At 35.6% G+C, this 17,118-nt stretch overlaps 1 protein-coding gene across 2 annotated transcripts; it reads right to left on the bottom strand.

Annotated features, from left to right (window-relative positions):
- Positions 1 to 3,370: 3,370 nt before the first annotated feature.
- Positions 3,371 to 16,679, bottom strand: LOC131029446 (uncharacterized). 2 transcript variants are annotated; one of them, XM_057959935.2, is made up of 2 exons: positions 16,378 to 16,549; positions 3,371 to 3,994 (listed from the first exon to the last, which is right to left on the bottom strand). In XM_057959935.2, exon 2 carries the CDS (start codon positions 3,975 to 3,977, stop codon positions 3,540 to 3,542), a length of 438 nt encoding a protein of 145 aa, XP_057815918.1. In that variant the 5' UTR covers positions 3,978 to 3,994; positions 16,378 to 16,549; the 3' UTR covers positions 3,371 to 3,539. The 2 variants fall into 2 exon arrangements, with proteins under 2 accessions (XP_057815918.1, XP_057815917.1); XM_057959934.2 differs by having other exon boundaries at positions 3,397 to 3,994; positions 16,438 to 16,679.
- Positions 16,680 to 17,118: the final 439 nt, after the last annotated feature.

The raw sequence follows: 17,118 nt of genomic DNA, 5'->3' as shown, positions 1-17,118 counted from the left end.
GCCATCATCTATTGCATCAAGATTTTGAGGCACTTCGCCGAGAGCATCCAAAAGTTCTTTGTACCAAGGCAGATAAAAAAGCATTTGAGCATCATCTTGTGAGGGGGCTATAGAGTCTCTTCTTTCTCTCACATTAGGGAAATATATCGTATCATCTCTTTTTGAAGAGAAGTTTTGCTCCCACTCAATTTTCTCCTTTACTCCAATTTATGAGAAATTTGTATGAGTAGGTAATATGACCTAATAGTCAAGACTCATCATGCATGCATACATTACTCCCTAAGTTGCACTTTACCAGTAGTTAGATCATAGCATGTTTAGAGATAGTCCTATTCACATTGTTATAGCTTACAAAAGGCTTTATCATGGAAACTATAAAGCAAAGTGTGTAGACAAGCATACAAGTCTCCCCATGCAATGTGGAAAAGTAACTCTTTTGCTAAGCATCAAAAAAGTTAGGTCTCCCAAAGGACCTCAAAATAATAAACTTTAGACTCCCAAATCTTGGATCCTCTAGGACTCTTAGTTATCATTTTCCTCCTAGTTAATGTATCCAACCATATGAGAGTCCTATGAGATTGTCCCTTAAAGCGACATTTCAGACCATGAATGAGTGAGTATTTAAGAACTAATAACACTAGTTCTCTCTCATTGCAAATCAACCTCTGTCTTGTAAGCATCACCGATCACGTAAAAAAAATTACCCGACATCATCTCAAATCATGAATGAGTAGGTGTTTATCAACTAACCCTAACACTAGCTCTCTCTCATAATAAATCAATGTCTCATGCTAACATCACCAATCATATTTAAAAATGTACCCGGCGCACTATAGTCTTTAAAAAAAGAACCCGTCACCAATACAACAATCTTGGACCTATAGGATGTCATATGTCGACAGATTAGAAATGTAAGAGTAAAGATGTTGGTGGGTCTCTATGCATCCATTAAAAGTGTCGTTCTTTACCCGCTTGAAAGTAAAGTGTCCATTATTTGCAATCTCAATCAGGCCTCGCCATGAGTCTATGGTGCCCATGTCATCGACAAGGAATGAGATGTACAACTATGTTGAACAAGATTTGGCACCAAAAATCAATTAGACATTAAAAATTCATCAAAAATCTCATATACGAATTGATCCACCAATCAAAACTCTGCTACAAGAATTAATCCATCCTCAATACCGAATGCTTGATTCACATGAGGCGAGAGCATGCTCTGATACAAGGGATCAACTGTCCCAATCCAGCTCATACAGCAAGGGGAAGGAAACAAGTGCTTACATATGTTATACAGAAATCTCTCCTGCGCGTTACGAAGTGAATAAACATGCTTTGTATCCTGTTTTCATCATTTCGAATTTATTGAAATTGATGAACTAAATATCTTGAGGTAGATTTTATTTTTTATCCTTTATTCTTTTGCACATGAGCATTTCATATTCTATATTTCTTATATAATTTGTGTAGTACTATTGATAAATAACACTAATATACCTAATTGTATATAAAAACCATATAACATATTTTGAAACATATATACGAATTATATGTTATACATTTAAATATATATATATATATATTTGTTATGTACAATTTGTTTTGTTATGCCTAACTTTTTAATAGTTTGTTTTCACGTTCTAGCTTTCCAAGAGCACCGATACATGTTAATGATTTTCAAAAGGAAATTTTTGCAAAGCCCACATATATATGAATTATATGTTATACATTTAAATATATATATATATATATATATATTTGTTATGTACAATTTGTTTTGTTATGCCTAACTTTTAAATAGTTTGTTTTCACGTTCTAGCTTTCCGAGAGCACCGATACATGTTAATGATTTTCAAAAGGAAATTTTTGCAAAGCCCCCTTTGTCCTCCCAACCCACTACCAAATTGCTTCAGTACACAGGAGTAACGTTTATTCTCTTTTTAATGGGCATGACTTATCCTTGCCTGATTAAAATCAAATTAGGCAACTACAGGCCAAGCCGGGCCATATCTAGATACAGCCATTGACGAGTACTGCATTTCTATTTTTGTCTCAAAATTCATAGAATATTGCACCTACTTGCATTATAAATGTTCTCCACACCTTGTGAAGCCCTTACCTAGATTTAAAAAAAATATGCATCTGCCCAAACATACATCTGAGCTGTGCATTTGGCCTCGAATGAGAAAACATAACTAGCAATATTTAGTGTACAGTAGCAAATAAATTTGAACTGCAACTCAGATCATTAGCATTTTCCAGCATGCTGCTAGTAGAACAAGCTCAAAAGGGTCCTCAAGATACACAGAAAATCAGCCTTCAGAAAGGCCTTTTTTTAACCCTCGTATGAGATAGCACCCAACTGGACAGACTACTTGAATTACTTGTACATTGATTTTAATAACTCTAATAAATTTATGATTGTGTCAAAGAAATTTAGGACAGTTGACAACAAAAACATTTAAAAACACAATTCAAAAGTCATATTCCTAACAGCTATCATTGCAACCTTACACCCATCCCGTCTATGGAACTTCCGTTTTTTTGTTTTTCAATGTCATTTTTATCTTATAAGAATGTTTCAAGCACATATAATTAATCTTTTGTTTGCTGACATTACCAGACAAGCAAAACTAAGTACTCAATCAAGCACCAAAAACTAGATAAAGAGTAAAGAAACAATAATATAGGACTAAGCTTGCACGAAGGCAGTCTCTTTAACAGAGATGTGCCTAAAGCGGCTCGAATAATAGAAGTACCGAGTGAAAATTCAGCAAAACAATAGTTGACCCACTTCATTGAGCATCTCACACTAGAATGTAAGCTTCTACTGCACAATGAGGTCCTACAAGTACCCTTAAAATGAAAAATATGTCAAATTCATAAGGTTTCCACAGTTCATAATGATATCAAGATTTTGCTTCTGGATTTGACTATGCATGTTTTTTGTTTCCAATGTTTTGGATCAAACTCTATGATCCATCATCAGGGTAGATAACTAGAAAAGATAATCAAGAAGTCCTGCTAGTAACCCTGAAATGAAAAGCAACATCCATGACCACCCAGATTTCCATGTAAAATCAACAAAATTGAGACCTAAACCAAAATAGAAAGATCCAGCTAAACCATTCAACCAAATCAAACCTTTAAAGATTTAACTACTGAAACCTAACAAATATTTGTATGGAATTTTGCAAATCAAAACAAACTACTGGTTAACGTCCCCCATAACTTGACAACAATTCTGTGTTCAGTTGCTATTTAGGGAAAATCGGATTTGCATTAAGCTGCAGTCTAGAAATATCGATTATATAGACATCTTGCTCACTCACTAGCCATCATCCCACTTCCAAGCACTTATAAAAGCTAATGAGCATAAATGCATAGCCTGTACGATTTTTGCTTAAAACTTCAATGGACTATATTCAGATTGCAAGTAAGAAATAATTCAGGCCTTAAAATAAGAGTATATAAATAACAAAAATTAAATAAGCCTGTATCAAACAACAATTTGCATAGCCATCTATATAAATAAACTACTATATCTGTTCGACAGAAAAATCATCCTTTATATCAGAAAAGTTCTTTTGATTTTTCTCAGGAGCCACAGGCCGGCCTGTCGAAGGATCAATGACATACCGATTACGCTGACCACCTTTTCGATCCATTGCTGACAGTCCTGCTTTAGAAAGCAGGTGTTGAACCGTCTCTGTGGGCTGAGCCCCAACAGAGAGCCAGTACTTGACTCTTTCAATATTGATACTCATCTCCTTCTCTTTATCCTTCTGGTCATCTTTATCCTTCTCTTTATTCTTCTTTTTATCCTTCTTTTTTTCCTTCACTACCAATGGATCATAGAAACCCAACTTCTCTAAATGTCTTCCATCACGTTTTGCTGCGCTATCAGTGGCAACTAACCGAAAAAATGGACGATGGGTACAACCAACTCTGGCCAACCGCAGACGAACTATACCCATAGTAGTCTAAAATGTCCCTAGATTAGGAATTCAAACGTTGCGTCACTATTAGTTTTAAAACATCAAAGAAAATTGTGCATTGCCCTGAAATTTGTAAATAAGAAATATTGTGGATTAACTTGAAATTAGCAAGAAAGAAAATTCATTTAAAAATCCCAAAGGAATGACAATTTTTTACAATAACTTATTTAATATTTTGTCTTATATTAAATCATAATATAGAGTTTTTCAATTAATTTATAATTAAAACCCATTGAAGCAGAAACGTACTTTATTCTTCATCTTCTATTTAATTTTCTATTAAAGGTAATTATTGAACCCTGTAAATCAAAAACAAAAGTATCATGGTCAAAAGTTTGGACTTCTCTGCAAATGCCAAGTGCTAGTCTGTAATAAAGAATAGCCTCAAAATGCAAAAATTGAAGTACATTTTTAGTTGAGAATGTTCTTTATATTTTTCACTTCTACTGTAAAAATTGACTCGCCAAATCTACACTCAGGGATCGCAAGTCTGACCAGATTTGGGAACACGAGTCTGACCAGATTAGTTGTCTGCACTCAAGGCTCAAAAGTGTTGTGACACTGCCTAACAAGTATGCTTGTTCAGCCTCACTGAGACTTCCTTGGACTCGGACTAGCAATATCTTGATTGGAATAAGGAATTCTTTGACACTGCATTAAGCAATATGCAAAGCTGCAAGGAGACTACAATTTAAGATAACTCTACATTTTTATGAACTGTCATCGTCAACCTATATTTTATGGGTAATAAGACTCACAAGAACCCCTTCTTGTGACCATCAGGTCATAGTAGATGAATATCAAACATAAATCAATAAAAAAGTTAATGATGCAATCTCTAATGTTTAGAAAAAAAAAATTTAAATCAATCAGAGCTAAAAGACAATATTTTCATAGCCAATAAGACAACATTTTGGATATTTAACGGGTGTCACGATAGTCGATGGAAAGCTTGACACAAGAACAAAGGTATTTCCCAAATAGATACAACAAAACATAACCTTCGATGTTGTTTATGTGCCAGTGCTGCAACAAAAGTACAAACTCAACGGATGAATTGGTTTGCCTAAATGAATATAGAGTATAATGGTAATGCAGTCAACTCTAAAAGCATGAAAATATGACCCATAATCCCAAGATCCAAATCCCACTCATTGCAACAAGAGAGTCCCACAAATCCAAAAGACAAGGTTGTGGTAACAAAAATAGGGTATATCACAGTGCAACCGTGGTCTAAATTCTTGTATAACATGTACATATTCAAGCATGACTGAGGCTTAAAATCTTATGAGTTTGGCCGAGTCTTATATCACATAGCTAAATACAGTACATAACCTCACCCAAGATTTCACCAAGCAAAAACTAATGTTTGTTTCCAAACATTGATATCTGAATAAATTTCTGCAGCATATCCTCCTTGATAAAAGCAGTATTTTACAAGACTATTAAGAATCAATATCAGCTGCAGAAGCAAGTCGACTCAACTAGCAGGTCCTAAAATTCTAATTCCAATTCAAAACCATTTATCAATGGCATCAAGGCAGTTTGTGATATCAAAGTGCCTTATATCAAGACAAGACTTCCTCTCTAGGGAATCCTGTATCTGTACTGTTAAGTTCGATTAATGTCCACAACCATGTAGATAATGCATCCAAAACATAAAAGAAATTAAATGTACTCCTTGGAAGGTAGCCAGGAGCCTGCTTCTTGAAAAGTTCCAAATCACAAAGAAATTGTTATGATCCATGTATTTTGACATCTCTGGGCATCTTAAGGTTGAAACGACAAAAACATAAGGACACAGTATCACACATAATCTTCCTATACAACACTAGAACGCTTGACAGTCACCATTTTTTAAGACTATTATAGTTAAGTATTTATTATATCATCCTTAGAGGACAATGACATAGACAAGCCATAACCAAGCCCAGACAAAAAATATGAAATATCCAGGCAATCCCCATTCTACATATCAAAGTGTTGAAAATCAACAGATATCTCTGTAATAGTAGATGGATATGCATACTCAAGTAGAAGCAATAGGAATTCATAAAATTATAATAGCATAACATTGCAAAAGGTCAAGATAAACCGGAGTAATCGCCGCCCCCACCCAAGTGCTATTTCCGACTTTTTCCTTAATTTTTCAAAAAGTGATTTGAAAAAGTAGACCCTCTTATATACAAGTAAAATAATTATAATATCTAAGTTGCAGGGTTTGCCCCCCTAGACCCCTGGTACTGGTTCGCAGTCCTGGTCCGGTCAGCCTGTGGTCCGGACAGGGTTTGTGATTCACAGGCCTGGTTTGGACCAGGTCGAACCCAGGGGTCTGACAGCCCAAAAATGGTGTATTTTTTGCAAAATTTATTTTTCTCGAAATCCACCATATAAAAAATTAAAATACAACCCTAAAAGTGAGTTTTGAAACATTAACTTGGCTCATTTCACACAAGCAACATGACTACAAGCAAGGGGAAATGAAGATGTGGGATATAGAGCCAGAGCATACTGATTTGGATGCTTTCGATTCTCAGCGTGTTGCATTTGATGACTCGGATATTGAGCAAACTTATAGTGCAAGTGCAAGTGGCATTGGCATTGGTTCATCTAATGTCAATGTCAATCATGAGGATGAGGAAGAGGAGGAGAATGAGGATGATGAATAAGAGAATCCATTTGATGATTAAACTTTAAATTGTTGAAAGTTGAAACAATGATACTTGAGTATTTTGTCATTTTGATATTAAACTTGATGTATATGATGCTATTATGGCATGATCATGATGCTATGATTACAAGTTTATGTTGGTTTTGTTTATAATATATATGATGCTATGTGACATGCTAATCTTAATTCATGCTTATAGGCTGCATATATATATATATATATATATATGAAATTTACATGTTTTTGTACTAACGAACCCAAACCCTTTTTCAAAATTTTGCCGTACCGGCGTACCAGTTCTTCGAACCCGAACCGGTGCCCAAACCCGAACGGGCAACTTAGAATTATTTTTATAAATTTCAGATAAGGAGTCAAGTCGCTGTTATCATTTTTGTCATTTTATCCAAAATGCGTATGTCAAATTATTCATTTGCATGGTTTCTTTAGGTTTTTATTCGCTTGTTAAAATCTTTATTTGTCTTGATATTAATCCACGCATTGATTGACCATTCGATGAGATTCTCAAGTCAAGTTTCAACGTGCTTTTAATTTAGGAGTTTTTGGAGGGAATTTGTTGCAAAAGTAAACCCATGTTCGAAACTGCAGTTTACATAAAGTTTAACCTTGGTTCAAGTTAGCAGTTGCAGTAGATTGATTCTCATGCCAGATAAAAGCAAACCCTAGTTTTCACGCCTATCTTGCAAGCTTCAGTTCAAAAACCATCTTCAATGGCCGCCAAAGTGTTGAAGCATGAGTTGATAGCTGTCTTGCATGCATGTAAGAAATTGAATGCATTCTTCAGACACATTACCATGATTTTGCATGCCAGGTCTGTGTTTCCTTGTATCACTTCCTCTATTATGTGGGGTTTTCGTCATAAAGATATTCTGAAGTTCTTTTAAAGAATATGCTCGCCCTACGGTTTATATTCGATGCATAAGATTCACAAAAAACAGAGACTATAGTGGCAGTCTTCTTTTGCATTGAAAGAGAAAGCAAAGATTTAGTGGTTTTAAATGTATATCTTTTGCATGCTATTCCGTCCATTTTCATTGTGATTATAATGCCTATTCATTCTGAAGGTCCAGAGTAGAAGGGGTTTCATTTTGCTACAGCAGTACATAAACCTAGTCAAGAATGAAATGATAATAAATAAAGAAATAAAGAAATGGCAAAGGTCTAAGATTTCATGCCTAGAACAATGTCTTGTCTCCTCTTGGTTAGGGTAATAATTGCTCAAGAAAAATAGCATTCATGCTAATATTCCATGCTTAAAAGATCACTGTACAAGAGCAGTAGATGACAGCCAAAGGGGTAGTCTCAGGAATAGAACAGTCCAAAGACAGAGCTCCAAGGTGTTTCAGGTCACAAGACAAAGAGCATTTGCAGAGAAGTCAATGATAGTGCTTTGTTAATATGAAGTCCATGCACCCATCAAGCAAAGAAAATCAAAAGCAATATCTTGATGACAGTGTTTTATGTCTAAACAAAGTAAATGAGAAAGTGAAATTGTATCAAAGTACAGTGAGCTCAAATGGGATTTTTAAGAAACACTAGGAAGTCAGTATGAGTAAGTCATGATGAGATCCGCCCGTGAAGGTTAGGGCTACAGTGCCTTTGAAAAAGTGGAGATGATATTGTTGCCTTGTGTTTTGAGCTTCTCATCTTTTCATGAAAACAATTGATTGAGAGATATCCAGTGTTACCCGGAAACGTGTTTCCACCCTAAAGGCACGCGTTTTGGAAACGGAAATGGTGTTTCAAGTATGGGGGGATGGCCGGAAACGTTTCCAAGCTATCCCCAATCAAACAAAATTTTCATAACCTGTCCCGGAAACTCAGAAATGGTCAAAGATATGGTCGGAGACCATTGACCATCCCCCGGATGGCTGGGGATGGCCCCCGATTGTCTCAGAGACGGACAGCTGTTTCCAGCAGCAGGAGGGATTAAAAACTAATTTTTTTTATAGATCTACTCTTTTATATTAAAACGCTAACTAAAGCAATGAGCAACATTTTTAATATCAAAGTGAAGTGATATTAATCAATGGAATTAATAATTTAATATCAATATTAATCAATGGAAGCGATACGAAATATGATATCAGTATTATATCAATATCATATCATTTTTTATATGATATCGATATGTTTCCCCCTCCCCCCGTCCCGGAAACTCGGGTAACGTAGGAGATATCAGACACACCTCAAAGATAGCTAAGAAAAGTGTCACAGAGAACAATGGGCATAAAGAAAGATATTCATGATTATTGATCACATAATACAGAGCAAAATATAAAGTGTAGAACGGTCCTCATCAAAGGAAGACAGAGCAGACCTTAAGAAGGGCATAGAGATGCCACTGGTAAACAATCAAGACACAAGAAAGAATGAAGGCATGTCTTAGTGCAGCACAGACAGTCCATTGTACTGCAAAATAATGACCTTCTTCAAGGTAATGGTTCAATATGAGCAGTCATTAGTTTGACAAGAAAGAATAGCGATTGGAAATCAAAGAAAAGTGTGGCACTTTGTGGTGATTTGGGATCTACTTTCCAAGGAAATAGATACACGTGGTCATGACATTATTAAGAAGCCATGCATCTGCAGTTGGTAGAGCACAGAAGGAAGATTTTGTGCATACATATATAAAGGGAAAGACAGTGAAATAATTTAAGTGACAACCTGTTGAAACAGCAATAAGAATGTTGCGACAGTCATACCCCGATATAGGACTCTTATAAATTAAATCTTTCCATGTTTGATTTAAAGTTGCATTTCACTTTAAAAAATATGTGCTTTGCTATCGTAAGTTAAGGTTTGTTTCAAGTCAAGAAATGGGCATATGTCAAGACCATATCATAAGAGACCAAGAGAGGACAAGGTTTTGAAGAGGAAAATCCTTAACAGTCCAACAATGGAAGCACAAGCACGTAGCAAGAAGGAGCAAATACAAAAAGACTTTTCACTGTCATAAAAGACCAAGGGCAAAAGATGATAACTGAAAGCAGCAATAAAAGTATTAAATATTATAATTAGATTCGTGACAAGTTTTGCAGTCATAAGCACTGAAACAATGGAAACCTCAGTCATGAGAAGTTTGAAATGGAAAAGGTGGATTAAGTTGTGAGAATATGGGTTATGGTATATTCAAGCACAAGCTGAAAAGTTGACCTAACAGTAACCTGAGATCAAATGACAGATTTCAAACAAGGCATGGGTAAATAACAATGATAGTCATTATCTTGGCAAAGAGAAATCAGGTTACATGGTCAAAAGAACAGTCATTAGGAGATATTAACTCAATGCCATGAAAGACAGTATTTTGCCAAGGAAAATCAACTGAAGACCTCCATAATCAGGGAAAGGCAATTATAACAGTCATGATTCATCAATGCAGCAAAACAAAGAATAGAGATTTTTATCAGTTAAGGGCATAAATACTGTCACATGCACAAATGCAATTCCATGACCATGAAAGAGTACTTTATGACAGCCCTCAGACCACAGAGAATATGTTTCAAATCAAACCTCAAAACCAGAGCATGATAAAGTTTTATGACAGTAAAGAAACATGGTGTACAGATATGAAAGTATGACCAAGAGATCTCAGTTGTTATGGAGAATTCTTATTAAAAAACAAAAAGGGGGCATTGCATGTGGCAACATTCATTAAAGACATCCTACACATTGAGAAGACTGAAACCTAACTCCTAGTGAAGTCAACAATCTCCTATTCTATATAACCAAGTTGAAGATATCATGCAGCAGTTCAAGGATCAGTCTGAGAGTCAGGAAGTGAAGTTTGTTTATGCAGCAGTTAAAGGCCCTAAAAGAGGGAGTTTTGCAGCAAATGCATGAGTTAAGACAAATTTTGGGCCCACAAACCTTTAGTTTGCATCAGTTTGAGGCACCTTTTTGCATGAAAACTTAAGTCATGCAAGTTGGAGCTGAGTTTGAAGATCAGCACTGGAGTTTGACATCAGTCTCTTCTTTCAGTTAGGAATGCTGTTTCCTTTCTATATAACTTCTTCTGCATCTTCTTTTTTAGTTAGTTCCTTTCTCTTTGCTTGCAATACGCAGCAAGCATTCAACAATTGTAACTCAGAATTTTCAGTTTTAGAAGCAATTTTCAGTTTGTAACATTAAAAAACTATTTTCTGATTCAATAAAAGCAGCAAGTTCCGTCTCCATTTTTCTTGTCTCTGATTGTGCATGTGTGATACTGAGAAAGTATTGTGATTTACCTTGAATCCTTTATTTCTTTTTTCATTCAAGCAAAATGTGGAAGCAAGAAACTTCATTGGCAGCACAGGTTATATGTTGTGTTTGAATGGTTTCTCAATAAGTTGAAGTTGTGAAACTTTGTTTCCATCAAGTAAACATTGAAAAACAGAGCCTCCATATGAAACATTTATATACTCTGTGATTTGGATTGAGTTGTGAACAAATCTTGGTCTTTGTTGAATCAAATTGTGAGTCAAATCAATTGTTTCAGACCCTAAATTTTTGGTGTATCACCTCCTAGTAGTAGTAAAATTTCAATTCAAGCATCTCTCTATCCTTTATCCAAGCAAGTATCAGTAGTTTTAGGAGGTATTCTAAAAGGAACCCAGCCCATAATCTAGAGGTTCATCCTCGTTTTAGGTCACCCACAACCTGAGGATGTCCCAATGTTGCACAGGATTGCTGAGGTTTAGGGCTTAGCATTTGGCGCAACCCTTCATGACAACAGTCACATCACAAATATAATTAAGAGGTGACAATCCAAAAGCTATTAGCTTGAATTGTGCATATGTACTGTCTTCATTGATAGGAAGGATCAGTGACGAGCTTAAAGAAGCCACAGCCCCTATTAGATTTGAATGTTAGTCAGCTGGGTTTATAGAAAATCATTGTAATAAGTAATGTAGGTTTTTGTGGTGCTATGTTGGACACCCGGGAACAGGACCAGTGGCAAGATAGCATCTGCCTCAGAGAGGTGTAATGTGAAAAGAAGGAAAATTCTTAGTGTCGGGGCAAAAAAGATGTAGCTGACCTGGAGGGAGAAGAGGTTAAAGTGCTCAACACAGCTAGGGTTTTGTCAAAGCTTATCAAATATATTTCTATTGAGATTGGCATACCATTGTCTGCAGAATTGGATGTCAGAATGCGATCCCTAGCTCAAGAAATGGATGTAAAACCCCCAGTCAACTTCAGGAAGCTCCCTGCAGACTTAATACTAACCTGAGCAGATTGGAAGGATAATTGTCTTTGATATGGCTCCAACTCTCAGCTGCATAAACATGCATGGCTGCTAATTCCTTCCTATGTTCCAGTAGCTCCTTCCTGCTGAATGAAAACATTGATGGATTAACGGATAAAGGAGAGAAATTGCAAAATTGCATAAGGTACCTTCATGTGGTCGTGGATAATCAAACTAAGCTGGCTGGCTCGTGGTATGCAAGAAATTGCTGCTTGTGTAAAATTTATGGCTTTTTGCTGCCATGAAGGTTGAGAAGGTGAATTGCTGTGTGGAGGATTGATATCATATAAATGTATATGTTTTTAATGGGTTTGATGAGGCATGAGTAGTTTGCCTCCTCTATACTTTTCTTAGCACTTGCTGCGGGGTTGGATCTGTGGTAATTCGCCCCCTAGTAATCTAAATAAAGCCCTTCAGATTTTTTATTTCTTTTCGTATTGTACAAGATTTGAACCGAGTACCATCCAGTTGTCTACAAAATGAACTTTGCCATTAAACCAAGTATCTTTTGACAGTGAAGTTCTTTAATAAAATAATAAATATGGATGTATAAAAATAATTTGAGGATACGGTGACCTCTCTCTAGTCATCAGGATCCAGCACATTGATGCTTTTTATAGGCAGCTGTTGTATATCTAATACAAGTTAGGTTTAGGTTTAAATAAACCATATTTATATTTTTTATTTTACGATTGAAATGTTTTAATGTAATACATGAAATAGCAAAATCATTTTTTCTGAATTTTAGGACAGTTTTTGCTATTCCATTTGCACTCGACACAGTGTCAAAGGAAAGATACAATGAAAGGAACATATAAGATCAACCTCATGCTGGAAAATGAATTATTATGAAAACACATTGGTTGAAATCTGAAAACTATGTTATCGGTTGGGGTATGGTTCAGGTATGGACGCTGGTTCAGGTTTGTAGATCCAACTAAAAAAATTGAAGCTGGGTTCATTTTGGGTTTTTCAGTACCAAAAACATGTAAATATCATGATCCTGGTTCAGGTTTGTATATCTAAAAAAAAAAATTGAAGCTGGGTTCATTTTGGGTTTTTCAGTACGAAAAACATGTAAATATCATATATATAGTTATACTATGTTCCACCAAGTTTCCAAGACAGGCGACAGGGGATGCATTTCAGGGACAAGATTTTTTGAGGCCATTTTTGGGGACATATTTGTATAAAAGTTGTCCCAACCACATACTAGTAGTTGTACTCTCAAGGTTCTAGATATATGTTCCAATATCTGTATTAATACAAACCACATGTACTTTGTCAGTTTGTTTTTGTTCATATGTAGCAGTTACTAAAGAAATGATTGCTTCATCTTTCCCATGAATTCTGTCATTTTTTGTTTAATTTGTCATTTTGTTTTAGCACTGCAGAATGTAATACAATTTGAGAGTTTCTTACTCTAAGCATATCCAGAGCCTTTGTTAAATTGCTTTTCTGGCACTTAATTGTTCTCAGCATTTCCATTGTCATTATTGTAAATGTTATCATGCATAAAATTTATCAGTTTATGTTATGCGTCTAGTATACATTTTAAATTATTATTGCAGAGTAACGTTCAGCAAAAACAAGTGATCGTATATAATAATGTTTTTCCACTATATTACGTAAGTAGTATGATGTGTAACCAAAACTGAAAACTGAGTAACTGAAGGACATTCCTGATGCATCCCAGAGACAGCTGGTCATCCCCAATCTCTCCCCTAGCTGTCCCCCCATTTCAGAAACATCCTCAACATTTTGGAAGATATTTGGTATGGCTGGGAAACATCCCCAACCTGTCCCCCATCCCGGATGTGAGGGCACAAGCAGAAAACCTCGAAACATCCCCAACCTGTCCCCCATCCCGGATGTGAGGGCACAAGCAGAAAACCTCGAGAACATGTCTCTGTGTACCCTTTTGTGTGTGTGTGTGTGTGTGTGTGGCATCCTCTACATTTTGGAAGATTTTGGGTACAGCTAGGAAACATCCCCAAGTCGTCCCCCATCTCTGATAACCTCGAAAACGTGTCCCCGTGTAACCTTATAAAGATTTTATAAATCATCAACACCAACATAGTTGACATTTGATGACATACACTCCACTAAAAGTCAGCTTACTTTCAGACTCAAGCATATAACATGTCAGAAAGTGGAAACATCCAAGTCAGTTTGCTTTGGCTCCATATCCCACAGCTTCTTGGGAATTTCGGGGCAATGCCCCTAGTAGGGTCAAGGGGCAGCACCCCTTCAGGTCTCTGGGAGCAGCATCCCTTGCAGGGATCAAGGGCAACATCCACAGCATGATCAAGGGGCAGGACCCCTAGCTTGTTCTCTATTACAATATATGGAAAGTTCAAGTGGCGGAGCCAAATGAAGACCTTCAAAACATTATCATATACTTGATCAATCGTTTTAACAGCCAATGTCAAGTGTGGGGAAATAAAAGCAAACAAAAGTTTTTAAAAGCCAGAAAAATGGCCACATTCGCCTTGGTTCAAAACTTCCAAGGATCTTGCCCAAGTTCGCCCAGTTCTCTCTAACTGCATGCAAATCAAACCGAATCACAGATGTGGTTCAAACCAAACGCAGATACAACAGGTCTAATGGCAGATCCAGTAACATAGGTTGAAAATATGTGCTACTAAAAATTATATGATAGACTATCAATACTCAAATCGCATAGTTAAAATTCTTACACAGCAAAATATGGGCAGATAGAACCTTGTAGCTTCCAGAATAAAATGTTAATGGTTACTGAGACATTTCAACTCATCATTTAACCAAATTAAAAAGACAAGTTATCAACTAAACAAACAGATGTGCCAGGACTGGTAGACATTAGATGCCTAAATGCCAAAAGTAGATCTCCAAACCAAAGATGGTCTGTTAATGGAAGAGATAATGAACAACCATGATCATTCCCATGACTATTACAGGGGATTTTTCTGCCAGGAGTAGCATGCTTACGCACTGCAGATTGGCACCAGCATCCACCATGATTGATGTTGTTGATTGCAATCAAGGACACGGACAAGACAGACGAAAGGTCATTCAATTAATTCCTTGGACCATATATTGGACAAACCCCATGGAAAATATGTTCACGAATTGGCTTTGTGCCGGAAGGAAGTTCAGAAGTAAAATCAAAGAGTCGAATGGGAATAAAGTAAACAACGTGGGAGTAAATGTCCATGGAGATTCGATTCATTAACTGAGGACGCTTGTTTGAAGGAGCAATAAAATGCGCACGATGTGAATATGAATGTGAATGTTGATGAAGATGATAATTCAAACTTCATATGGTCACCTTGCTTGAAGAGACAATACAAATACAGTTGTTCTGAAAGGGCAAAAAAATGGCATACAGAACTGGCCAAGATTATTCCTCAGTTGAACTTGTCTCATTCAAATAGAATAAGAAAAAGATAAAAAGAGACAACAGAATTAGAACAGCAGAATACGAAATTTCCATCAGGGCGCACCTGAATGAGTTGAGACAAGTAACAAACACTACTACAATTATTTCTTTCAACGAGACATAATGTAGAAGCATTAAGACAAGTAACAAATTTCACTCTCTGCGGTAGAAATGGAATAATAATATAATTACTTGACCCTTTTAAAAGAAAATCATGAACCACTCAAGGATAAACGTCCAGAGAGGACAAGAAACAGAAGACTACAATAATAATGATTAAAAATAGCAGGAAGAAAAAGGCTTTACACATATCACTAACAGAGCTTCTATGCAAAATAAAAAGGGAAAATCCTGTAAGCAAGAGGATGAGATGTCATTTTGTACAGTTTTGACACCAGCTAGCTCTGTGCATTACACCGTCATTTCTAATTTATTAAAAAAAAACTAAAACCCAGGCAGGCTACTTATCCTTGTAGGTCTATCCCCTACTTTTCCATTATTTCTCCCAAGTGAGAATTTACTGAGGTTTCCCTCCCTTAGTTTATCTACAAACCTCTTCCTTTTCTTTAATGTTAATCATTATTTTAGTCTAAGTATTGAAAAAAAATAAGGGAAACAGGATATAGCATTGGAATTGGGCAAACAATGGCAAGAAAATATATAAAATCAAGAAAAAGGATACAAAATATTTCGTCTGCACCACTCATTGATAGAAATGTACATTGAAGTACAAAAGATTTCCTCGCAAACTCCAGTATGGAGATTCACCTATCGAGGTAAGCAGAGGCTCAAAAGGTGCAGGCGTGTAAAATCAAGACAGTAAAATACATGGCTAAACCAAAAAAAATGCGGGCAACCTCATACTGAAGACTGAAATTATTTGTATAGCACATTGCTTTGAACGCATTCGCTAATCGAAGTCATATCATAGGTTGCCTCGCATAATTCCACTTTAATCAAAAACGAAATAAGCTCAGATGGCATCAAGTTATAGGAAATGGCGACTGAAAAAATCCAACCATATTGAAGAAAGAAAACTTACTACTGAGATTGGTAATGAAACAATGCAACAAGAAAGGGCATTCATTTCAGCAGGATGTACCTTAACAGGAACTCCGTGGATGAAATTCGCCAATGCTTATCCGAAAAGCTGCAGAACTACTCTAAACTTATAACGCCACAAACCCTAATAAACTCTAAAACCGAAAAAGTGTATAATTTTTTTTTTCAATATTTTAAAGTGTATAGATAATGTTTTAGGGGTTATTCTTTTAAATTAATGGTTCACAGCATCCGAGAGGTCTGCAAGAACATCGAAATCTTGCTCGCCGTCGGATTTTGCAGCCCCCCATTATCCAGAAGCTAATATCTTTAAATAAATTTTTACTTCTCTGATAGAAATATAGCAATAGCGCTGTTTTTAACTTGTTATTATTAAATATTATATATAAAAAAAATTTATAACATTGAAAATTGTAATTTTTGATTTGGAAAATATAAATGAATTAAAAGTGGGCACTAACTAAAATATTATACAATAATAATTATGACTCACATAATAGATGCACAAATATATGTTAATGTCATGTAATTAAATTAAATAACTAAAATTAAATTAATTAATTTAAACTTAATGCAATCGATTAAATTAATAAATTAAATTAAATTAATAAATAAAAAAATAAACTATAAGATAATAAAATTTAAAGATTGTTTAAGAAATAAAAAATTAAATACAATAACTTAAAATAAATTAATTAATTTAAATTAAATTAAATTAAAT

The sequence above is a fragment of the Cryptomeria japonica genome, chromosome 4 (assembly GCF_030272615.1).
Source record: "Cryptomeria japonica chromosome 4, Sugi_1.0, whole genome shotgun sequence".
Lineage (NCBI taxonomy): Eukaryota > Viridiplantae > Streptophyta > Pinopsida > Cupressales > Cupressaceae > Cryptomeria > Cryptomeria japonica.
The sequence above is the reverse complement of the archived record's forward strand: the minus strand, read 5'-3'. Positions and strand labels throughout refer to the sequence as shown.

Excerpts from the sequence above, each read along its gene's own strand:
- LOC131029446 (XM_057959934.2), bottom strand. The coding sequence starts at position 3,977 with ATGGGTATAGTTCGTCTGCGGTTGGCCAGAGTTGGTTGTACCCATCGT.